The sequence below is a fragment of the Chelonoidis abingdonii genome, chromosome 15, assembly GCF_003597395.2.
Source record: "Chelonoidis abingdonii isolate Lonesome George chromosome 15, CheloAbing_2.0, whole genome shotgun sequence".
Lineage (NCBI taxonomy): Eukaryota > Metazoa > Chordata > Testudines > Testudinidae > Chelonoidis > Chelonoidis abingdonii.
In genome coordinates this window covers 11849819-11876032 of record NC_133783.1, presented here as the reverse complement: position 1 = coordinate 11876032, position 26214 = coordinate 11849819, and the positions used below count along the sequence as shown (strand labels likewise).

The 26214-nt window shown below is 40.8% G+C and overlaps 1 protein-coding gene across 1 annotated transcript in view; it reads right to left on the bottom strand.

Moving 5' to 3' along the window:
• Positions 1-468: 468 nt before the first annotated feature.
• The window catches only part of CDHR1 (cadherin related family member 1), a 59101-nt gene continuing 33355 nt past the window's right edge, over positions 469-26214 (bottom strand). The window contains exons 12-17 of the mRNA XM_032804778.2: positions 24766-24918; positions 21599-21763; positions 19441-19508; positions 15155-15383; positions 13842-14096; positions 469-1401 (exon numbers count right to left, since the gene is read on the bottom strand). Coding sequence (XP_032660669.1) covers positions 850-1401; positions 13842-14096; positions 15155-15383; positions 19441-19508; positions 21599-21763; positions 24766-24918 — 1422 coding nt within the window. The 3' untranslated portion in view covers positions 469-849. The remainder of the gene's footprint in view (positions 1402-13841; positions 14097-15154; positions 15384-19440; positions 19509-21598; positions 21764-24765; positions 24919-26214) is intronic.

Below are 26214 nucleotides of genomic sequence, written 5' to 3'. Positions count from 1 at the left end.
CCTGTAGGGAGCAGCATTGCATTTGCACTAGCCCCACCTCTTGCAGATGCTACAGTTTCCATATTTGGACCCATCACCAACCGTTTTTGGAAAGAATGAGTGGGACTTTCCTTTGGCAGGGATGTTTGGCTGGGAAATGGAGGAAAGCATTATGTCAAAGCTGCTCTGGCAAAATCCAGAGTAAGCTGCATGAGAACGAAAAACTTCTCAAAGCCTAGCTGTTCATATCTGGGATCAAGGATACTTAAGTTCTAAGCACGTTGCTTTACAAGCTGTTGCAAAATGTGGCGTACACCCAGAAGTGTAAGTATCCATTCATAATGTATTTACTTAGAGAATAACAGCTTGCCTAAATTAAAAAAAATAGCCTCCTATGCTGATATGCTGCTGTTTCTACAAGAAAGTCAACATTTTCAAGTGTGGTGTGATTTTAAATGCCTAGTTTTAGACACCATGGTGGCTAGGTGAGGGTGCATAGCTCCTCTGACAATCATGTCTCTTGAAAGAACCTTAAGTTGGACATCCCCAAAATCACTGGCCCCTCCTGAAAATTATGGCCTCCATCAGGACAATTAGCACCTTGGTCATACAGTGCAGGGAGGAAACTAGTTTTTAGAAATGATCTGAATAAAATTCTAGCAACTGACACCGATATTATATGTGAACTAATTCCATTGCAAAATATACTAGCATGTAATACTTGTGCAAAGTAACAGGTGATTGTAGCAGTGGGGAACTGCTTTTAGTTCCTTTTGTATTGAAAGCAATGGAAAAGCTCAATCACACCACGCACGTCTCTCCATACACTGCATGGCTGTATGATCTCCATGAGTGGCTGCTGCAGATGCACTAGATATGGGGGTTGTTGCTGGCTATGTTCCTCTTTTCAAACTTCTGTTTGAGCTCTGACACCAGTGCATTATGGGTGCTGCTGAGGCCCCTTTTCTTCCCTGGCTTGTTTATAAACTTGGGGCTTAGGGAGCCTGACACTGTGGTCACTCTCCACTCAGTGGTATTTATCTTGGGTGCTAAAACTGGGGGAGGGGGCAGGGCTGGGGCAGTAGGTGGCAGAGAGGGCACCTGGACGTTATTGTTGCTGTTCTCATTCTGCAGACTCTTTGTGTCATCCTCAATGGCAAACTTCTCAGCAGGATTGCTGGACCACTTGAATTTCAGCCACTCCATCCTGACCGTCCTGGGTTGGTGGATCTGTCTCTTTTTTATGATACGTCTCACCGGCATGATTTTGTTGGATCTCTTATTGCGCCAGAACATGGCAGTAGAGATCATGATTGTGATCACCACCATTATGCCCATGACACCAGCTAGCACTCCTAAGGCTTTCATGGGGTTATCTTTAGTTTGCATCAAAAAGGCGGCCATTGGCCCTTTGTGAAGAGTCTGTAAAAGAGTACAAAGAGAACATGTGACTTACTCTATGGGACAGACAGAGATTCTATAATTTCATTTGTCCAAAATATGTAACTATGAGGGTTGACCAAGATAAGTTGTCTTTTTGTAAATAAATAAATAACCATTTTGATTATTTTACCTTTGAATTTGGGTCATTTAGATTTAATATCAAACCGGACAAAAAGAAATCCCTACAGTATTGTACTGTAATGGCCAAACACCGAAGCTTACATGGTGTTACTGCAATGATTTGGATCAATCCTGTGTGATACTGGAGTATTTAAGAGAATTAGCTCAGCAATATGCAGCTGAACTGTGATGCTGTATTTTAGGATTAATTTAAAAGAAAGAACAATACTGTTGAATCCCAATACGTGGAATACAATCTTTTGAGAAGATCTGCACGATACAGTTTATGGGACTGTTACTGAATATGGCATTAAAGGTATTTTGAGGCAACCACATTTTTTTGATTGCAATGTACACAATAAGTCTCTAGCAGATCCGTGTTGCATTCTGTTTTCCAGTACTCTTTTACAGACATAACAAAACTGTTTGAGGTAACAGACCTGAGCTGACCAAGATTTCTGTTTTAAAAAAACTAAATTAGAGCTAATGTGCACTATATATGACATATTAAGGACAAATGAATGAACAGTTCATTTTGCAGCTCAGCACACTGAGTGCTTTGGAGGTCCCCGTATAATTTTTCGGATTTTGCCCTGAGGATGAAGTCTGGATCTTTTCACACTTTTCCAATATGTGATAGTGGAGATCACCATTGTTACAGAAATGGTGGAAAGGACGCCACTCATGCAAATTCCAAATATTGTCCATGGATGCTTCTTGAGGCCTAAAATATAGGATTTTACCCTTGACTTGATCTGGAAATGTCAAAAATAAAGAGAACTTATCAACCTGTGCACCATTATATTCCAAAGAAACTGGTAATTTGTAAATTTGGGCATAGCACTCTGGAGACACATAATGCTTAATTTTAGATAACCATGTGTGATGTAAATCTTTATCCTACGTACCAGCTAAAATAAAAATTGCCAACTGTGTGAACTAATCCCACATTTTGCCATCCTTCACCAACTCCACAGCCAGGAGAACTGTGATAGATGATGAACACAAAAGATTTCTATTCACTGTTTTAGAGCAGTCGGATTATTTCCCACCTCTTCATTGTTCATGTTCTCCCCTAGCATTGGCACATGTTCATGGGAGAGCATCATGCAACTGGTGATTCATGTGATCTAAATGATCCCCAGCACCCCAACAACAGTTACACCTGCATGAGGGTAAGGGCTTACTGAGTGTCCTCACAGGTCTAACCAAGTAGGAGCACAGCTTCTTGGAATGAGAGTCCGAGTTGCTCATAAACATACAAGTATCTACATCATATACAAACTCATGCAACAAAAACATACCAGGCTCTCCTTAATATCATTCTACACAAGCTAGAAAGCTTCACATTAGTGAACACACAAAATGAAATTCCCTTTTAAATGACCAGGAGTGGTGCATGTGCGGGGCAAAGTATCACACAGGGAAAAACACCAAGAAAATTAGCTCACACTTCAGTCTGTAAGAGGCCGTATTAACCTGATATGGCATGCTCATGTTCTTTTAATTAAAGCCTTACCCAGCTACAGGGAAGGACAGGAAGAAAAAGCCTGGTACATCACAATAGTATATCTTCACCATACACGCTGTTCAAATATGGAACTTAAAAGACTACTAATAATACTTGTTTGCAGTGTTGTAACTGTGTTGGTCCCAAGACACTAGAGTGATGAAATGGGGGAGGTAATATCTTTTACTGGATCAACTTCAGTGACTTGAAGAAGAGCTCTGTGTAAGCTCAAAAGCTTGTCTCTTTCCCCACCACAAGTTGGTCCAATAAAAGATATCACCTCACCCACTTTGTCTCTCTGTTAATACTACTTACCAGTTGAGACCTGTGAAGGTGACTCAAGCCTAAATTGTCAGTGGCAGACGTATAGGCTATGCCACAATTTCTAAAACACTTGGGCAGTACAAGAATCATCAGCACAACAGGTAGTAGGCAAAGGTAGATAATAACTAAAGAATAGAAATAGTTCTCAACAGCTTATTTACTCTTTTCAACGTAAACCTTGTCCCAGACTTGGGCTTTCCATTCTTCAAAATTATTATAAACCTCTTAGCAACCTTGAAACTTTTGCCATGTTTCATTAGCTCTATAATTATTCACAGCTCCTCACAGGCTAGTTTTCTCATTGTAACTGTGAAAATCACAGCAGTAGACATCAAAGAAACTTCTCCCATTAAAACTGGTGTTTTAACTCCTTTGATGTGCTGTGAAAGAATTGTTAAGGGCTAGCTTCCTTCCTATTTAAACGTGAGAAGACTGGGCTATTTAAACATGCAGAACAATTCACGTTTGTGAAAATACTAAAGAAGCTTTTGGGATTAGAATTATTTAAATTCTGTGTATGCATATATTTCATGTGTCAAACATACAGTGGCATACTATTGCTTAATATTCATATCTGAAGAAATTACAGTAATATTTTCCATACCCATTCCTATGTGCTGATCTACAAAGTATTAAAAAGCTGGCCAGTTTTAATTGGCCAATTCATTTCGTTTCCAGTATAATAACTTGAGGATGTTTCATGTTTAATAATCATATCTGAGCTGGATAGATCTGAGGCCAAAATGTTTAAACTCCAGGGCCTAAATACTTCCTCACCTTCCCCTTGGCATTATGTAGCTCCATTCCACTCCCAAGGTTGGTCTGTATGTTAATCACACAAACTGGGCCAGAGTGCTTATGCAAATCAGGCACCCGCAACTGATTATATAAGTGGTTAAAACCCCAACTATTACAGTCCTGCCATTTTGATTGACTGAGAATTCCATGCCAGTATATTTTTACATGTTGTTTCTTACATGTCTCCTGTAAATTTATGACTTTAGCAAAATGTATATGTACCATATGAGAGTGGCAAAATGCATAATATTTTCAATATGAAATTAGAAAAATCCATCTTCTCATATGTACTTTAAACCATACAAATGATGAAGAACATAACAAATACTTAGGAAAGAAAATATTTTCAATCTAAGATGAATCTGATTAAACCAGTGATGTTTTAGTTTTGGCATAAAGCAAGCTATTAAAAATATAAATGCTAAACAGGTCCGAAATTCAGTGAGATGGGAGACAGTTCTAGGGAGTTAAATTCTGAATCTTCTAACTGTTGTGTATTTGAATTTAATAATTATTTGAGATTGTCAAATAGGATCAAATGGAATTATTTAATCAAAGATTAATACTGCACTATACAGAATACAGAAAGAAGACATAACCCTGTAGATAGTGAAGAGAGGGTAGTTTGGTCCCTTTCACTGTACCTAGTGGAATACTGACAGGGTTCATTCTTAGTCTAACTCCCCAAACCTCTGTTCTTTTATAGGGTGTGAGACAAAGAAACTCTTTTTTGGAGGGAAAATACTTTCCCGTTATTAATTTTTATAATGTGTTCTGTTTTCCTGATTACCGATGGCATTTCCCTTATAATCCTCTGTTTATCTGACTGATGAGTAAAAAAGGAATCTCTAACCCAGTCATTATTACTAACTGCTATGAAATCAACAGTTCTTAATGAGTTAAAAACATCTTTCAGTGGGTTATTGCTTCATCCATTTCAGAACTCTTCTGTAAAAAGTTATTCCATATTCATCACCCAGTCCCTTACAGAAAACATGTGCCATAACAAATATCCCTTATCAATCACCCAGTTTTATTTATCACATACTTTTCTGTAGATACTTTTATTAGTTTGAGGGGGTCTTTTCCCTGGACACCTATATTCCACAGACTTGGAGATGCTGAGGATAATTAGATACAGCCCAGCACTCAATCAGATAAAAAATCCTGAGTACAGGTCACTCACAAGTTAAGAACCAACACTATGGGCCTAAAAATTTAACACACTCTTTGCTAATATAAAGATTCTGGGATAATAGTTAATATGCAAATAAATTTAACACACAAGAAAAAGTGGTCTGAAAAGGTTAAGATTTACTAACAGAACTCAAGGCTATATTGCCATGCAGACAGAATCTAAGCAATTACATCTTTAAACTGTATCCCTCTGGAACAGCTCTGTTCTGCTAACATAGATAGTGCTGGCTAATCCCATTTATTCCTGGCTTTCAGATAATATAGAGATTAGCCCGAGCAGCAAAATTTACATCTGGATCCAAACTTCCCCATGGTAAAATAGATGAACTATTGGAAAGGTGGGAGTGTATCAGGGATCAACAGTGAGCCCTTTCTTGTTTAGCCTCATGCTGGGTACCTGCACAAGGTGCATAGCTTAGTGCATGCTGTTTACTGATGATAGATAGTCTAGAAGAGGATTCTTGATAAATAGAGATGTGTGTTAAACAGACACAGGTTCAAACTAAGCAGAGGAAGAACAGAGTTTATGATATGCTATTTTAATATTGTGAACACTGAAGAATTATCCATGAAACTAGCTGGGAGGACAAGATAAAAAATATAAAGTTTACAAGTATCCAGAAGTATGAGTTCCAGGACCTGGGGAAACAGAGGACCAAATTAGAACTAGGATAATAAATGCCTGGATCAAATGGAAACAGATAAGTGGTGTAGTATGGGACAGTAGGATACAGGTAAGATTAAAAGAGAAAGTCTTTAAAATGGTGGTTCGTACATTTTTAATGCATGGCACTGAATGTTGGGCAACAAAGAAGAAACAAGAGCAAATGATCTATTGCACAGAAATGCAAATATTGAGATGGATGCATGGTGTAAGCAAGAAAGATCATGTAAGGAATGTGTATGTTTGAGACATGCTCAAAGTAACACCCAGAAAGGAAAAAATGAGGAATGTGTCATCTCAGATGGCTTGGTCAAGTCGAGTCCTGACAACTATGTGGGTAAAAGAGTCCAACAGATCAAGGAAAAGGACAGAGACCGACCTAAGAAGAAGTGGTGGGATGTCATAAACAAAGATATGTTAGCATGAGGAATGACAGAAGATATGGCATTGAATGAGCACTTCAGAGGCAGTGGTCTCATAGAGTGGACCCCATTTGATGGGATTAATGCAAGAAAGAAGAATAAATAGCAACCTCTTCAGTGACCTTGCAGAAAACACCATCCTGGCCACTAAGGATGTAGAAGCCCTCTACAACAACATTTCACACAAAGATGGACTACAAGCTGTCAGGAACAGTATCCCCGATAATGTCACAGCAAACCTGGTGGCTGAACTTTGTCCTCACCCACAACTATTTCAGATTTGGGGACAATTTATACCTTCAAGTCAGCGGAACTGCTCTGGATACCCGCATGGTTCCACAGTATGCCAACATTTTTTATGGCTGACTTAGAACAATGCTTCTTCAGGTCTCGTCCCCTAACACCCCTACTCTACTTGCATTACATTGATAACATCTTCATCGTCTGGACCCATGGAAAAGTTGTCCTTGAGGAATTCCACCATGATTTCAACAACTTTCATCCCACCACCAACGTCAGCCCGGACCAGTCCACACAAAAGATCGACTTCCTGGACACTACAGTGCTAATAAACGATGGTCACATAAACATTACCCTACACCGAAAACCTACTGATTGCTATACTTGCCTACATGCCTCCAGCTTTCATCCAGACCACACAACAAGATCCATTGTCTACAGCCAAGCTCTAAGATACAACTGCATTTGCTCCAATCCCTCAGACGCAGACAAACACTTACAAGATCTCTATCAAGCATTCTTACAACTACAATACCCATCTGTTGAAGTGAAGAAACAGATTGACAGAGCCAGAAGAGTACCCAGAAATCACCTACTACAGGACAGGCCCCACAAAGAAAGTAACAGAATGCCACTAGCCATCACCTTCAGCCCCTAACTAAAACCTTCCAGTGCAACACCAAGGATCTACAACCTATCCTGAAGGACAATCCCTCACTCTCACAGATCTTGGAAGACAGGCCATTCCTCACTTACAGACAGCCCCCCGACCTAAAGCAAATACTCACCAGCAACCACACCACACAACAAAACACTAACCCAGGAACCTATCCTTGCAACAAAGCCCATTGCCAACTCCGTCCACATATCTATTCAGGGGACACCATCATAGGACCTAATCACATCAGCCACACCATCAGAGGCTCGTTCACCTGCACATCTACCAATGTGATATATGCCATCATGTGCCAGCAATGCCCCTCTGCCATGTACATTAGCCAAACAGAACAGTCTCTTCGCAAAAGAATAAATGGACGCAAATCAGACGTAAAGAATGTAACATTCAAAAACCAGTCAGAGAACACGTCAACCTCCCTGGTCATTCAATTACAGACCTCAAAGTTGCAATACTCCAACAAAAAAACTTCAAAACCAGACTCCAACGAGAAACTGCAAAATTGGAATTAATTTGCAAACTGGACACCATTAAATTAGGCTTGAATAACGACTGGGAGTGGATGGGTCATTACACAAAGTAAAACCTATTTCCCCATGCTAATTCCCCCCCTTCCCACTGTTACTCACACCTTTTTGTCAACTGTTGGAAATGGGCCATCCTGATTAACACTACAAAAGTTTTTTTTCCCTCCAGCTGATAATAGATCACCTTAATTGATTACTTTCTGTATAGTTAATATGGCAACACTCATTTTTTCATGTCCTCTGTGTATATACATCTTCTGACTGTGTTTTCCACTGCATGCATCCAGTGAAGTGGGTTTTAGCCCATGAAAGCTTATGCTCAAATAAATTTGTTAGTCTCTAAGGTGCCACAAAGACGCCTCATTCTTTCTTCAGTATATGTACTTTTTCTCCCTTTGTTGTTCCTATACTATGCAACCTTCAGTGTCATGCTACAAAATTGATTTTGACAAACACTCATAATTAATGGAACTCATTTCAGGTCATGTACTACTTAGCAGGGTTTAACTGACACGAAGTTCATCAAACTTTCATATATGGTTAAGAAACTCGGGGTAGAATTTTTTCATGTGTGGGGAATTAAATGCACACTGACACAGAGATGAACCTGAGCAGTAAAATTTATATTGGTATCTGAACTTCCCTAAAATTCTAGGGAGTTCATATTTTGAGTTCTAGTTCAGACCTATCTCTATTTTAATGTTGGGAACATTGCATGTACCGTCCTGCTCATCATGATGAAAACTCGTCGGTGGATGAGGCATCACTGAGCTTCAATACAATTCCTTTGTCAGTTTCCCCAGGCAATAGGACACATTCAGGATGTGGAAACTAGTCTGGGATAAAGGTGTCTAGGGTGTGTTATAAAGCACAGAGAAATAAAAGATAATGTGCTTTATGACAAAAGAGTTGTTCAAGAGCAATCTTGGTGCATGCCACTTTATAATAACTACTCATCATTAAGCTATTTCCAAAGGACAATCTAAGTGGCCTTTTCCAAAGGTAAGGTCAATCCAGGTGAGAGAAATTCTGTCACATCACTGGGCATTCATTGATTGCTAGCCTCACCTTACATTTGTGGAAACTGATTTTAAGAACTTCTTTACTTATACTAATGCTATAAATATCTAGCTATTGTGGAAGGCTCTCTCTCTCCCGGATCATCCTGGTGTTAAAAAAACCCTCTTTCTTAATTCCTATATAAAAATGTTTCCATTTTAAATTTCTACCTTATTACACCCTGTCTTGTCTCTCATGCTTAATGTATAGGCTTATCTCCTGTACTTTTTCATATTATCCATTATATATTTGTTCTGTCATCATCATCATCGTCTATAGTTCAGATGTCTAAATAAATGCCCAAGCTGCTGAATGCCCAAATATATCACTGATTTTCGGAGCCTAAATATGGACTTATGCCCAGTCCTGCAAAAAGCTGTGTCCAAATAGCCCCATAAATTTGTAGAGTCCCAGTGAAGTTAATGAGGTTCTGTGTGTATGCAGGGATCCATCCATGTGGAACACCCTACAGAACTGAGCCTTAGGCGCCTCGCTTTAGTCACTCACATTTGAAAATATTGGCGCTAGAGAATAAATTTTAAGCAGACATAATGGAAAAAAAATAAAGGAAAAAAGTTGCTTCTTCAGCATATGTTTCTTAGTCTGTCGAGCAAGGATAGGAGATAAAGAAAAGCACTGGGCACCAATCAATACCAATATCCATAAAACCAGACTCAGTTAAATTAAACAGCTTCTGGGTTTTTTTATTGCTGTATTATTCAAAGAGCAAAAGGTCTTTTTGATGTGCTCTACTGACACACTTAGCCTCAAGGCATCTATCATGAAGGGCACAGCCTTGCACTAATTGCAATGGTAAATGTTAATCAGAAAAATATGCCTGTTTAATTACTCAGTGTGATTAACACTGTGAGAAACCTCTAGTTATGCTGTCAGAAAAACTCTGCATCTAGAATGGAGTAGTTAAAAAAAAATCACTCAGCATACAGAGATAGCGTACGCACAGAGAAGAGAGAGAAAAGACACATTCACCTATAGCCTGTGTGTAGCTGGTGCATAATCCTAACAAAAGACTGTTTCCTCTACATGATTAAGATTGTATTGTCCATACTAGATTTTAGATGCTGTATGGACTCTTTTCTACAGTTATAACCTCAGAGAAAAGAGAGACAACCCAGATGGAGGCTTCCGTGCGCTAACAGGACAGAAACTTAGCAGAGGTGGTCACAAAGAAAGAGAAAGAGAATCCATCCACAGCAGATTTTGTATTTGGAAATTTGAATCTCCCCCACAGGCTGAATCTGAGAGTATTTTTCGCAAGTAACTCTGGTCACCACTGAAAAACTACAAGTGATGTAAGAAGTGATCAAGCACTGTGCAAGGATTTTTCTGTAGGGAGTGCTACAAAATTCGTTTTGTAGCTCCTGCCTGAGTGGGCTAATTATGAAGGTTGTTATAAAAGGTTTTTACAAGGAGCAGGGAGAAAAATTGTTCTTAACCTCTGAGGATAGGACAAGAAGCAATGGGCTTAAATTGCAGCAAGGGCAGTTTTGGTTGGACATTAGGAACAACTTCCTAACTGTCAGAGTGGTTAAGCACTGGAATAAATTGCCCAGGGCCGTGGTTCTCAAACTAGGGCCGCTGTTTGTTCAGGGAAAGCACCTGGCGGGCTGGGCCGGTGTGTTTACCTGCCGCGTCTGCAGGTTTGGTCAATCGCAGCGGCCCTAGTTTGAGAACCACTGGCCTAGGGAGATTGTGGAATCTCTGTCATCGGGGATTTTTAAGAACAGGTTTGACAAACATCTGTCAAGGATGGTCTAGATAATACTTAGTCCTGTCATGAGTGCACGGGATGGGACTGGACTAGATAACCTCTTGCAGTCCCTTCCAGTTCTATAATTCTAAGTGGAATATAGGGAACTGAAATCCATAAATGCAATATTTGGGAGATGGAACACTGAAAATCATTCTATCTGGAGTTGGACTGAATGGAGGATACACAATATCAGCAGGTAAGCTGACCAGATGTCCCGATTTTATAGGGAGAGTCCTGATATTTCGGGCTTTGTCTTATATAGGTGCTTATTACCCGCCACCCTTTCTGGTCAGCCTACTAGCAGGAAGTCATTAATGTAGAAAATATAGCAGGCCCAAAGTGCATGAGCACATGCAGGGTGTAGAAATACACAGAACAACATCCTTTGGTTTCCCAGCTACTTTCCCCACTTCTGCTCACCAACCCTCCCCACTAGGGAATTCCAGGAGGGGAGAGGACACTCACATGACTTTTCTGTTGCCCCTGCATTTTGCCTGGGGTAAAAAAAGCTAGTGGCAGGTTTGCCTTTACTCCTGGAGGAGCAGGGGGAACTGGAAGTGGCAGATGCTCTCTTCATCCCTCTCTGCACCTCAGGAGGGGAGGATAAACTTGCTGAGGGACCGATATTTTTCACAGGTGGCAGGCAGGGAACTCCCAAATGGACACATTCTCTTATTAGGAACCAAAGTTGTTTCACCCACTGGCAGGAATTCTTGGAACCTTTAGATAACCAGCCAACCAACAGCTTCTCCTGCCACTCTCTCCTCAGATTCTCTCACCGGAGGAGTCCTCCTTTTGCCAGCCAGTAACCAGAGAGAAGAATGGGGAGGTCTGGGGAGCTGATATCCCCAAGTTCAAGAGAGGGAGATGGACAAGGGACATGGGGGAGCTCAGTTCCCAATCCACAGAATATAGACAGGAGGGAACTCTCCCACTACTTTTAGCAGAGCAGGGGGAATGCTCACCAGCGCATTCCCATTTCTTTTAATCTCGCTCAGCTTGTCTAGCTTGCTGTGCTGATGACAAGTCATAGGTCCCTGTGAGGTCACTGGCTCGGTACCTCCAATATGCTGACTGATGTCAAGGCCCGGATTTCGGTGATGTATCTTGCTCAGCAGCTGTAGCTTGCTGGACTAATAGCCAGGCACACATTTCTATGAGGTCAGTAGCTAAGTCCATCCACATTCTATGGCTGGTAATTGTGTGAAAGGATGGGTTAATGGTTATTTTACATTAGAAGAACTGGAAATGTTCTTAGAATTAATGGGTGGCTCAAAATTCAATATTACGTAGTTCCATGTCACCTAGTATTAAATATGGAAGTGAAAATCTTTATTCTAATTAAGGCACAGGTTATCACCAACGATAAGCTGCCACAGATAACTGCAGTTTGATTCAGGGGGGTTCAGCACTTTATCCTGTTTGCTGTAGAAATATTTCACAACTCAGAAACGGTCAAACATCTGACATGTTGGACCAGATTCTTCTAGGAGTGGTAGTGGTATGAATTCAGAGTATCTGTAGAGTTATTCTAGATTTACACAGGTATCGCTCAAAGCAGAATCTGGTTCATCATTTTTAAAGAGAGAGTTAAAATGAGTTCTCTCTGATGAAGCCTTTTATCTGTCATGAGATGGATAACAATCAATGGGCTCAGAATATGTGCACAGGGAGCCTCCAGTAGTGCACAAATCCCTTTACCTTGGGTGATTGATATCACGGGAACATGAGAGGGGAAATAGAAAAAAATGAGAAAAGGAGAGAGATGCTAATATTTAAAGGATACAGAACTTTGGCTGCATTTTGGACAAAAGCAAGAGAAGGCCAGTCACTGTTAGCATGAAGAGATTTGCATTTATGCCCTGTGGATGTGGTCGAGATAGTAAAAGGCAAGAGGTCGGTCTCTTTTGCATCAAAGCTCATTTGCACCTCTCTGACACCTCCCTTAAGGGCCCAGTACAGAGTATAAGGGGTTTATCATAAATGAAAGCACACTTCAAGCCTGATTTTAACATATAAACAAGTCGGACTGAAGGGACACTGCCAACAAATGCGTAATACTGTATATTTAAAGTCTTTTTGTTTTGATTACTAATACCACTGAGGATTATTAAAATACATAAAAACTAATTTATTTTTAATCATGCATTTGTATGTTTACTTTTTGCATTTCACTTTTGCTGAACAATGAAATTAAACTGGATCATTTATTTGTCTCCAGTCAACTTCCAATCAGTAACATTTTCTGGTTCTCATGCTCTGAAGATCATTCTGCTGCAGGCGCCTGCTTACCTTTTAGAATGCTGCTGATACTGAATTATTTTTTAAGATCAAGAAAATATTTTAGTCATAGGAAATCCACACAGATATTCCTTAGACTGATCTCTATATATGTTAATATATTTATAAAATTAAATTTGGTATCTAAAAGTTCTTAGAAACAGTCCTTCAGCAGAGGCTAAGTGTGGAGCTCCTTGGAGGAGCTGGGAGAACGTTCTGAGTTCTCTGCCTTCTCAAGTACCTTCTATGCATTCACCTCTTCCTTTACCCACACTGAGATTATGGAGGTTACTACACCCAGAAGGCAATGCTGCTGTCACAGGGGAGAGACAGTTATACAGTTAGTCTTTGTCCTGATTGCCCCCACAATCCCAGTTCTGATCACCTGCTCTCCAAGCCGTAGGGCAATTTTTAGTCCAATTCCCTTTCATCTCTATTGACCAACAGCTCAGAAATGTAGTAGTCTGATTGAAGTTTGGTCTCAGAGGCACATAGATCCTTAACTGTCTGACATCAGTTGAAAGGAACTAATCTCCCAGACAGATTCTAACCCACCCTGGCCCTTTCCCCTCTCCTCCAGTCAGGATTTTCTTAGGCCTCTGAGTCCACAGAACTTGATTGGGCCTCAGGGTTCTGGAAAGGCATTAAACGATGGAGTGACCAAATATCTGTTGGGAAAACTGATGGCTGGCTTTTATTTTAGTTTTTTGCTATTATCAACTCTTGAAATATTAAACAGTGCTCTTTAGAAATGGTGTGAGTGGAAACTCCTCTTTGGTTCCACCCAACATCTCCAAGGCTGGTCACTTCAGTTCAATATCTGCTTACCTCTTCTGTAATATCAATCTTCAGCACTGCCGTCGTGCTAAATGAAGGGGAGCCTCGGTCCTTGGCTTGGACTACCACAGACCATATGCAGTCTTTGTTTTTGGTGATGTTGTGAATGATATCCAGGGACCTGATATAGGACTTCAGCTTTATTTCCCCAGTGCTTTGATCTATATCAAATACATTGGCTGGATCTGCTTGCATAATGGAATAATCTACAATGTTGTTGGGTTCTTCTGCATCTTGATCTATAGCCTGTTCAGGAGAAATGTTGAAAAGAGAGATGTATTGCTGATGAATTTGGGTGACGGGAGAATGTAAAAGTTCCTGGGCATGTATTTGTCCACGTTAGGGCTAGTCAAAGCATCTGCTGTGAGAATACTGAGATATTACTGTGTGACCTTAGATGACAAATTAGCAATCCTTTCCATCTGAACAATTTTTATTTTAGATTAAAGAAAACAAGAAAGAAAGTCCAAATATTATGTATCCATGGATGTGATGGTTATAAATTATTCACTTTATAATAGCAGGCATCTTGTACTAATTTAATGGGTATTTCCCTGCAGCCAGACTAGACAGAACACTTTACTCTTACAGGTGAAGTTGATAGAAAACAATTTGACAGTGAACTGCTGAGGTCAGATATTGGTACCCAGAACAGTTGCAAGCTCTGCACACCACCAAACTACTTTTGTTTTTGTTATTATACTTCAATATTTACTTTTGCTAACCATATGTATATTTTTGTCAGACTTGCTAAATTATGTTTGCTAAAATATATTTTAGGGAGATTCTTATTTAACTGTACATGATATCTGCATTTTTTTTTCATATTCCACACCATAGCATTACATATGCTACTTGGACACTGAAGCCCTCTCATTACAGAACCAAAGTAACTACACGGACAGATGCAAGTATCCCCACACAATGGATTTGATTTCTGTTTTGAAGAGTAGCCCAGTTTCAATCCCCATGCACATTTACTCACTCCAAGGCATCTGTGCCAATGGTGATGGACTTATTTTAAAATCTAGCACTATACAGCACATTATGTGCAAATGATAATTTAAATGATGTAACTTGGGTTTACTATTTTTTACAGAATTACATTTCTTTTGATGCATTTACCCTTTTGAACAGTATGTAAAATATTATCAGTCCATGTTTTAGATCTCTGTTCCTCACTGCCACACCCAACAGGCAAACTAAAATATACTAGAGGGAAACAAATGTGTTTGTTCACCCTCATCCCACATATGCAGACTTTGGGGTAGGATGTTCAAAGCAGATATTGTTTCATTCCTCACCTCTATTTTCACTGGTGATCCAATGATCATAGTCTTTTCCTGGATGTTCTTATTGAACTCCGGAGAATGGTCATTGACATCTAGCACAGTGATAAATACCTCAGCCAAGCTATACTTCCCATCTGTGTCTTCTGCCTTCACATAGAAGTTGTACTTTGCAGTGATTTCAGCATCTAATGTGGCCCATGGCTGGGTATAAATAATTCCTGTTGATGGATGGATTAGAAATCTGGAGGAGATGCATAAAAAACAAGCATTTTGAGTTTCATGTTTGGGATGCTCACATCCTAGTCTAGATTATTGAACTGCTGAGGTCAGATATTGATACCCAGAACAGATGCAAGCTCAAGTTAATTTATATCTTGTCTTGTTCACTCTGCATAGGCTCAGTGGTGTCACATGGCTTACATTAAAGGCTAAACAGTCAATGGACAAACACATAGGCCCCCTAAAAAAGCAGTTGAGGGTTTCCTCTGACATTGGGAAAGCTTGTATGGCACAAAGCTGGCATAGCTTGTTCTATGCCAACAATTTCCCTGCCTTGCAATGCAGGATGGTGCATCCAGGATAGGCAGGGCTTTGTTGGGGGTGAGGGTTCGCACCAGACACAGAAAAGGTGCAGTACATAACACTTCACCAGATCTTTGGCCACTGCTCTAAGTTATGCTGGATGCCTCAGCCCAGGAGAGAGGTAGTGGAAAGGTGGACTACAGAGAGCTTTCCTCCACATTCTTCTCAGCTGCACTGAGTGTAAACTCTGCCTAGCTGAGAACGGAGTCTATTGTACAGTACAGTTCAGTTATGGTCTAATGCAGATGAGTATTTAAAGATGTGGTAGTGGTATAATGCTGGAATTTATGCAGCTGAGAGCCTTATACAAGGCCTCTCCTGTTCCGAAAACAGACCTAAAACCTGACAGATCCCAAATCACTGACCCTACATATTTTTGCTTGTCCTTTTTTTTTGAAAAAACAGAATTATTATTATGTGGTGTTCTTTTATTCCTTGTGTGTTAGCCCTTTCAGTAGCATTTCGTAAAAGCTTTTGTACTCATGCAATGCTCGGTGTGATGGCTTTTTCCCAAATGTGATCTCTTTGTGTAGAAACATTAGAGAACTGCATATTTATTCAGGTTATAAGTACAATGTATTAGATCGTGTCCTGAATAAAATAAGATTGATTGATCCCAGCTGAATAGCAGAGGAAAGTGTGTTGCATACAATATTTGACTCCTAGTTAGCGTCTCAGAATGAGTAAACTAAATGGTTCCGCTAAGCCCCCTAAAATGTGCAGAGCAATTGTGTCCTCCAAAAACTAATCACTGTTTCATAAACTGGTACTGGGAGGTTGCAGATATTCAGAATTATCCAGGGTGAGTTCAATTCTATGCATTTTTAATTACTGAGCCACTGGCAAGAGTGACAGGCAAAAGATTGAATTTCACTTAAAGATGCCAACATCCTATCTTTTCAAAGGACCCTGTCAGTTTAGGCCCCAAATGCAGGTTTTGTAAAAATGAAAGGTTTTACATATCCTGTAATTAATGCAAAATAGAATAAAATATTTTTGTGCATTCCAATTTTGAGCTCAATATATAATTATTATAAAATTGGCATTGTTATTATCTATGCTTATGAGTTGTTTGTATTACAATAGTACCCACAAACTCTAATGAAGAGTGAGACTCTATTGTGCTGAGTGCGGTGCAAATCCATGGGATGAGACAGTCCCTGTGCTGAAGTGCTTACAGTCTAAAAAGACAAGAACTACAAAAGGTAGTTTTATTATCTCCATTTTACAGATGGGGAACTGAGGCACAGAGAGATTGAGGCCTTGTCTACACACAAAAATTGTATCACTTTAGCTATACCAATATAGTTACAGTGGTTCAGCATCCTGGTGGGGGCTCAGCTATACTGGTATAAGGCAGAGTTATACTGTCTGATGGGGTAGACAAACCCCACACTGGACAACCAGGGGTTAAGGAACTGGTCTGGGCTCAGCCACCCCCACCTGGTAAAATCTGCAAGAAATGCACAGGCTGGAGGAGGAGCTTTGAAAGGGGGGCAGAACTGCTCACTTGTCAGATCAGGTCAAAAGAAACAGATCTTCAACCCTCAGCTCCCAAGGAAAGGCTGATTGAAGAAAGCAGGGCTGGCTCCAGCTTTTTAGCAGCCCCAAGTGGCGAAGCAAAAAAAAAAAGAAAAAAAGAAAAAAAGATAAAGCCGATCGGCGGCACTTTGGCGGCAGCTCAACCGTCCTGCTTCATTCTGCAGTGGCAATTTGCCGGTGGGTCCTTCGCTACCTCTCTTCCTCTTTGGCGGCACTTTGGTGGCAGCTCAAAGAGGAAGAAAGGGACTGAGGGACCCGCCACCAAATTGCCGCTGAAGACCCGGACGTGCTGCCTCTTTCCATTGGCCGCCCCAAGCACCTGCTTCCTTTGCTGGTGCCTGGTGCCGGCCCTGGAAGGCAGGAGCTTCCCAGACAACCACTACCTGATGGCCCCTGCCTGAGGGAAGGGAGGGATAGATCTGGATACATGCTGAGATGGAGTCACTCCCCTCTATCCTTTACTAACTCCATTTATTTGCATTAATTCCCCCTGCTTTTTGTTCACCAACTACCCTGGAAGGGGAGAGACTCTGAAGTGACCTGACCAGAGGGCCAAGTCACAGGAAGAGGCAGGCCAACACAAAGGCAGAGCAGCCAGTGGCAGGAGACCCCAGTGGACAGAGTGCTGCTATACCATACCCCGCCATGAGGAGGTGCCAGCGGTGAGTCGACCCTTTCACATACGGACATTGCCATTCCTATTTGGGAGGGGGAATATTCCAGTATAATGTACCTTTATACCAGTACAACTACATCCATGTTAGGAGATGTACCAATTTAACTGTTCTAGCAGAAACATCACAGCCCTAACACAGCACAAGCCTAAGTGATGCACCTGAGCTCATGCTGGAAGTTTGTGGCAGAGCTGGAAATTCAACCCAGATTTCCTGAGTCTCAATCCAGTGCCTTAACCAAAAAAGTTCCATGTTTAGGAAACAAAAAACCCCTCACAGCAACCTCATTTCCCTGATTAAATTCTATTTTAGCTTTAGGAGTGTGAGAATCAGAATAAATTTGCACACACTTTTTTTTCCCCACAACATCTTTTTTTTCCCAAGCCTTCAGAAGTTTTTTGACACCAGCTGTTACATTTTAAACTTAATAGGTCTGAGTGCATTGGATGGCCTTTGCTTGCTTGCTTCTACCCAATTAACAGCTTGCTTGAGGATTTAGTGAGAAGCTCAAAATAAGCCATGATTTAGAAGCTCCTGTATGTGCGCTCTTGTTTGGATGTTTCCCAATAAACCCCCGTCTGTATTTGACTGCCATAATTAGCATCCTACTCAAAGTGGGGAGCAGAGCTTTAAAACCAGATGGGGAATGTATAGAAGAAATGAAATTTTGCAGAAGAGGGGGATGAAAGTCTGGACAACATATGCATTTGCAAATTCTTCTCTCCAACCTCTTAAGTCACAGGGGTGAGAGGTTCAGCAGAACTGTGAGAGATGACCAGCCATATTTGAGATGGCTAGGAGCCCCAGCCAATTACATTTGCAATAACTGGGGTGGGGTTGGAGATCTGATCAAATGGGTGCTCATTTTCATCTCTCCTACAACAGGAAGCAGGAACTGGGTATCTATTAGAGACCCGGTGAACATCTGTTCCATTCCTCCGTGCCCTGCTGCTACTAGTGTTACATGCAAGCAACAGTTCTAATATCCAGTGGTGCCAGCCACCAATGCTAGAAGTGCTAACAGTGTCAGACCTCAGAGAATGTTGTGGGAATTTGTACAGATGGTTCCCATGAATTTTTGGTCTTTTGTGTACATTGGGTTGAGTGTTGAAATGGCACCGTTTTTGCAGCTAAACAGGGGTGTGTGTGGCCCACAGAACTTTCACAATAACCAGCACAAACAATTCTTCTTCCTGCAAAAAGTATTTTTTTAAATGATAGTTTGAACAGACGCTATGCGTTGTCACTTAGCTGCCCTATGTTTCTTTAGGGGCACGTGGGTAAAACGCCATAGACTCATACAACAAGTTTTTGCCTGTTCTTTGCAGGAGAAAATATTTTAACAGAAACAACTCAGGAAAAAGACATAGGGTAAGTGCCTCCCCCCAGATAATCTCAACATGGATTAGTCTGAGATGCCAGCCGCTGTCTTAACCTTTTTATTTTGTCAGTAGTGATTTCTCTTTTTAATGTATATCAAAGGTTAACTTTTTTACTTACAGATCAGCTCCTGTTCCATATATGGAGTATTTGACTTCTCCCCAGAGTCCTGAATCTGGGTCTGTAGCCTTAAGAAAAGAATTCAAAGGAGTCCTGATTTATTAATCTGTAGTAAAGTATATTTTCCTGTTGTGCCTAATAACAGCACTCTGAAAGCCAAACAGATTTTTCCCCCTTTAAAATATTTTGTCAGTATATTTATGGAATTTTCATTAACAATTTGCATTTTGGAAGTTGCCAAAATCTTACAAAATCAAATGGTAATGAGTGATACAGCAAAGCTTTTTCATACAACCACATCCTAAGCACTCTACATGAACATAAGCAGTAAAATCTATAATGCTTATTGGGTGACTCCATTCTTAGGCATTTGACATTGTCTTGTAACATCCTTTCTTTCATAGGAGTAAGGAGTGCGTTAGTGCACTGACCAAACAAACAACTCATTCTCAAACTTTACTAGAGATCAGCTAAATATGAGTGCATTGTCCCTGGCCAAAACTGTCTTTTAAACAACACAGAGATTTTTTAAAAAGACTCTCTACTGTGCTATATTTAGTTGATATTTGTACATAACATTATTTCATTCTGGCTGGTGTTTTGATCAGTCTTGTGCTTGTGGGCCCACCTTGTGTTGCAGATATCTCTTCAGATGTTGCAACTTTGTTCTGCATTCTTATTAGTTTCTCCATGGGCTCAGGGTTGGGAGAAGCAGTGGACTTGCTAGAGGGAGCTATTTCTGTGTTCTTTGGTATCTATGGGGAATTTTTTGTTACATCAGTATGTCTGTCCATCTACCTCTACATGCAGAGACATGTGATGTAGGCAGGGGCGCTGTTGAGTGTATAACTGGCTCCCTCCCTTGCTAATTTTTTTTTTTTTTTAACATTTTCTGCAGACCACCTCAATGTTGGACACTGTTCTTCTTCTGACTGCTACAGTAAGGAACATAATAATCTCTATGCTGTGCTGCCTTGGTGCCAGTGTATCCCATGGTGAGCCTCTTCTTCCTTGTTTTGATGTTCTTCCCTATATAGAGTTTAGTGTTTTCACCTCCAGGATATGCAGTTAGCATATATATCAGTAGCATTTGTGTCATTTCACTGCCTCTGCGGCACACAGACTAGTTTGGGCTCCCTTAGCATCCTGCCTCAGGCATCTACGCCTCTGGTGCCCAGCCCCATGGGATCTTGTATCACTCCCAAATTTACACATGGCTGTCAACAGCCTCAGCTTTGTGTGACTTACTGATCTATGGATTCTAGCTCTGACTCTAGTGGTTGTGTTAAACAGATGTATAACATTCCTTTTGGGCTGGAAATGTTTCTTCAGTGCTCACAGGATCTCTGACATTTTGCTTTTCTTCCTCTGGCAGTGTGAGATATTGGTAAATGTATAAACAAATTCTTCCCATTTCTGAACACACGAAAGCAGTTCTTACATTGGGGTCATTCTTTTCCAGATCTGGTGCTTTGTTATAGCCTTGCTCATGAACAGCATAATTATGCATGTAGCAATCATGTCACCTTGACAATCTATGGAAGATGGGACCAGAAATTCACTAGCAGCCACCCTCCTTTCTTTTTGTTCAACCTCAATCAAATCCAAGTCTTTCTTACAACAATGCCAACCTCGCTCAGCTACTACTGAATCTTTCAGCTGGAGTGTAGGACATTTTTGTGGCTTAAAAAACCACATAAAGTAAAATAAAAATGGCACTTCAGACACATTGTCTGAAAAGGCTTTGCTGAAACAACAGCTACCTTGCTGAGCATTGTGTGCTAACATAACAATATCAGACACTGAGTGGCTCTACACATTAGAGCTTAATATACCTGCTACTCTAGGTATGGTGATAGCTGTGAGTCCACATGGCCTTGATTCCAAATGCACTTAGTTATGAGACTGCAAGAGCAGGTTTTGTTTTACTCATTGATTTAAAGACGTTTCAGCAGGTGAGCAGCCAACAAACACAGGAATGACTCCGACCCATGTTGAAGTCAATGACAAAACTCCCATTGAATTCAGCATGGGAGTAGAATAGAGCTTATAAAGAATAAGAAGTTATTAGGAGGACAGAGCCACTGACATGCTTTGGCAGTTTCCATAGACAGATAGTTAGATCAGATACATCTCTGGAAGACTGAATAAAGCTTACTGTTACAGCCACTACGTTGGACCCCCCTGGGGAATTCTCTGGAATCCTGGCAATGTAATAGTCAGATGAGAACTTTGGGACGTTGTCATTGGTGTCCAAGAGATGTATCACTATATCCGCCGTTGAGCTAAATTTCTCAGGAGTGTTCACCTCTATGGCAAGAAGCTAAGAAGATAAAATAGTGAATTCTACTATTATTATTGCAAGTGTTTGGGAGGCATCTATCACTATTCCTAGGTGCATTTTATCCCAGTTAGAATGGAAACCAACATCACAAGAAGGACAGCAAGCTTTGTGTAACTGGGCAAATTATGCAAAAATCAAACTCATTTCTTAAATTGATAAACATTTTAAAATAAACTTCAGCTATGTTCGTGCCCACTTTGTGTTTGCTTTCCTTGAAAGTTTCAGCAATCCATCTGAATTTTTGTGGGAAGGGAATTCCAAGAATGTGCAGAAACCAAATTTTAAATCTGTATGTGTCATTATTTACAGTAGAAATGCTTGCCTGACTGTCTGACTAATCAGTTTCCAGCATAGCTCAGAGAGTGCGTATTGAAAATCAAATATCTGTAGAGAACTGTTCCAGATTTTAAAAAATGTCTCAAATACACTGAATTAGCTTGAATAATGAATAAAATGACAGAAGCACGATATGCTGGTGAACATTTTGCAGACACAGAGGCTAAAGTCACCTTCTGTGAATAGCTGCAGAACACTGGAGTGATGCACATAATGTGCATCACTCCAGTGTTCTGCAGCTATTCACAGAAGGTGACTTAACTTCCTTGGATGGACTCAGGATGGGAGACAGCAGCTACTAGATAAAATATCAGGGCCTGCAGAACCCGGTGTCACTGAAAAGACTAGAACAAGAAATGCATTTTACATCTCGCCATAAATACAGCCAGGCTGGGAGTCATGTATTTAAAGCAGGATCAAATTCCAGAAGTTCCACTAATAAGAACTCCTAGCCCAAATTCCCTTGAGCTTCAACCTATCTGAATCATACCTTCTGAGTGTAGATGTCCTGGTGAAGCTTAGGGGAAAAGACAGCCTTTGTGACTACCGGGCCTGAGCAATTAGGACTTTATTAGATAGTGACCAGTACCTTGAATTTCATGTTGAAATAACTACTGCACCAGGACAGCTACACAGAGCACTAGTCAGTGTGATGTGTTATCATTCTGCCCCTCTGAAAAGGCAAACAGCTGCATGCTGCACCTGATCGAGCTGCTAAGTGGCTTTCTAGATTAGCCCACTGTAAGTTTAAATTGTAACAGTCCAGTTTAGAGATGTCAAATGCCTGAGTTACAATGGGCTCCAGGCCTAGAGGAGTGGGCTCATTTGTACAGTCATTTGAAAAAAAAAAGATGTTTCTGGCCACTGTGCTGCTAACTGGGTATCCAGGAGAACTGGAGAATCTAGCAAATGCCCCAAAGGGTGAATCACTGTGAGAACTGGAGGGAAGAAGCTCTCCACTGAGCCATTGTCTTTATCAATTCCTCAGAATGCGTTCTGGTCAAACAGTTCTAGATCACTCCAAGGGTGTCGTGCTTTCCACCCACATCCTGGAGAATGGACCTGGCATGCTGCTGTATACACTAAGGGCAGACTAATGTGTCATTGATTTCTACGGTATGCTAATGGGCACAGAAACTAGCAGGGAAGGAGTTAATCACTGATTAGGGAAGGTATGACAGTTTTGATGAACTGTTGGGGATAGCAGCAAAGAATCCTGTGGCACTTATAGACTAACAGATGTTTTGGAGCATGAGCTTTCGTGGGTGAATACCCACTTCGTCAGATGCATGATGAAGTGGGTATTCACTTTGTTGCTGCGTTTACAGATCCAGACTAACACAGCTACCCATCTGATACTTTTTGGGGATAGGCATTAGAACAGAAACCAGCCCAAATCTTGTCTAAAATGTTAACTGAAAGAACTTACTCTGGTAGTGGGGGTAGCAAGTGGCTTGAACTTGTCAAGTCTATAAGTCAGCCAGTGAGTTGTTTGAAAAAAAATTGCCACATTTCAAACCTGGATATCCGATTTTCTCACCACCTTCCTTTCCCAATAGGAGATTTAGAAACAGGCTTTGCATTTTCAGCAAAATCTGTGCAGTTCATTTTAAAACACTTGTGCAAATCATTTTATCCAAATAAAGTGAGAAATCTCAGCGGGAATAAAAAAAATCCTCTTCATTTGTAATTACTACTTTTGGTGTTCATTGCAATAGCATTCACCTGAATTCTTTCAATATTCATGAGCTGGTTGGTTCAATATAGAATTCAAGGTTTTCACGAGCTGTGTAATTTCTTTAGTGGTCTTTTAGTAACTTACCATGAATAGATCTGCACTACTTATAACTGATTTGGGCAATGCTTTAGAATTGGCCATGAAGCTTCCATCTGAATACAATAATAATATGCTGTGTTTCCAGAGCACCTTGAATGTAAGGAGCACCAGGTGCTTTACAAACATGACAAATGGTGGAACTGAAACACAGCAGTGCAGTGACTTGCTGAGGGCATATGGCAAATCCTGGGCAAAGAACCCAGGAAATCTGACTCCCACACTACTCCCTCTAATCATTACAGAAACTGTCTCTTTGTATACAAAAGATTCAGAGCCCATTAGTACCGAACTGTAACTTGGATAAAATATTTTACGAGTAACAAGGCACTGAAGGCAATGAACTACAATAGAAAACTAATTATGCATCAGCTGGGGTCTTCCACCAGTTCCAGCAATAACATACTGTAAAGCAAGACCATGTGGCTAAGCGTGAGTAGGTGAAATCCTGGATTCACTAAAATCTGTGGGGCCAGGATTGCATCTAATGAGCTATTGGCATAAGTGAAATAGTCACCCTGATGTGCATAGTCTACAGTGCTTCAGAAACATCACAAAATGAAATTTCTATACAAATGTAACAGCTAGAACTCCTTGCATTCACTGGGCCAAAGATAGCCCATGGTCCTCAGTTACCTCATTAAACACCACAGCAGTCAATGACCTGAGGGAAGAATTTGGCTTGGTGAGCTTCATTTACAGGGCTATAACAGCATTAGCATTCAGTTAGACAGCCTCAGTTGAAACCAGAAGTCAAAAACCCTCACGTATATGAACCTTTTAAATGGAGCAGGCAAGGAACATACTATACCTTAAAGGTTAACAACTGGAACTTCTCATAATCTATTGCAGCAGAGTTCTCCACTATTATGGTAACCTGAGCCTCATTCAGGACGGTTTGGGGAACAACTCGGAAAATGCCACCGGGTCCAACTAGCCGGAGGTTGAATTTAGCATTGGCCCCCTGGGAACAAAGCATAGGTATGAAAGTAAAAGCAGTACAAAGTGATGTTGCTTTGCTTTCAGCAGCAAGGCTGCATTTACTGTTGCATGGCATAGGCTCTGTTTTTATTCAGTACATGTATAATTAGAATGTGTGTCTGACTGCTTAGAACCTTCTGTTCTCCATCTCCTGGGTAAGAGAGTGCTAAGAGGCTTACTAAAGTAATCGCTGCAGCTCTGGTCACAGAGCACATGTGGCTTTTTTAAAAAAAATAGATTAATTATCCCTCCAATTACAAAGGAAAAACACTGCACTAGGGCTGGCTAGGTGGGTAATTCATGTGAGAAAGAGGCTTTGACTAAGCTTCAAGGCTTGTGTCCCCTAAGTTGGTTGTGTTCCAAGGAACCAGGAGCACATAGATCGGTGAGTCTAGTAAGGTTTATCCCTTCCATCTTCCTGACCAGGATTTTATAACAACCAAAGAAGCAAGGGTCTCCAGAGAATCCATCCTGTGCTATGCAGTGTGATTGATGCATTGCTGGACAGGACTTAGTGAGCTTAGTCAGTGCTGTAGGTATGTGTATATAGAGTAATTAAGCTTTTTATGTGCTGCACTGCTTTGTCTCACTGTTTTTGGTTTAGGAAGCTCCCTCTAACCTGCAGAGAACAGGTGACTGGAGGTAAAGGATGACCCAGTGGTGGAACAGTGGAAAACAAGTGAAATCACTGAACAATAACCATACACAAAAGGCATCAACCTAGTGCATTCTGCCATGCACTGTGATAAAGGATCAAGCTATTGTACACCAGAACAATTCTGTCAAGTTTTATCTGAACATGGCAGGGGAATGGCAAAAGAAGGAAGGTTCATACAAATAGCCGTTTTAGCCATTAATCTGGCAGACATTTATGCATTCCTATAAAGGATGGGGCAAGATGAGCTGAATGTGATTTATTAACTAATAGCAGGTACCAATCTCTCAACAGCTGTGATTCCCAACTGTCGCCACCAGCCACAATCACTGATTGGCTGATGCTGATGTCCCTCCAGGATGCAGTACTTCTAGTAGTGGTGACATAGAAACAGGACAGCCCCCACTTGCTGATGTACACATGGGTGGACTAAGCCTGGGCAGTCACTGCTTCAGTACTTGCCCATTTCAAAGGGGAAAAAAGCCAGTGTTAATCCCCAAAGCAAATCTGAATATTTTCAGGTTCAAGCTCAGCGGCTTGTGTGGCACTGGAATCCAAACTCCCACAATTAAAGGAAAGCCCATTGGCTCCTTTTTGCCTGCAGTGGAGAGTGGAGTGACACAT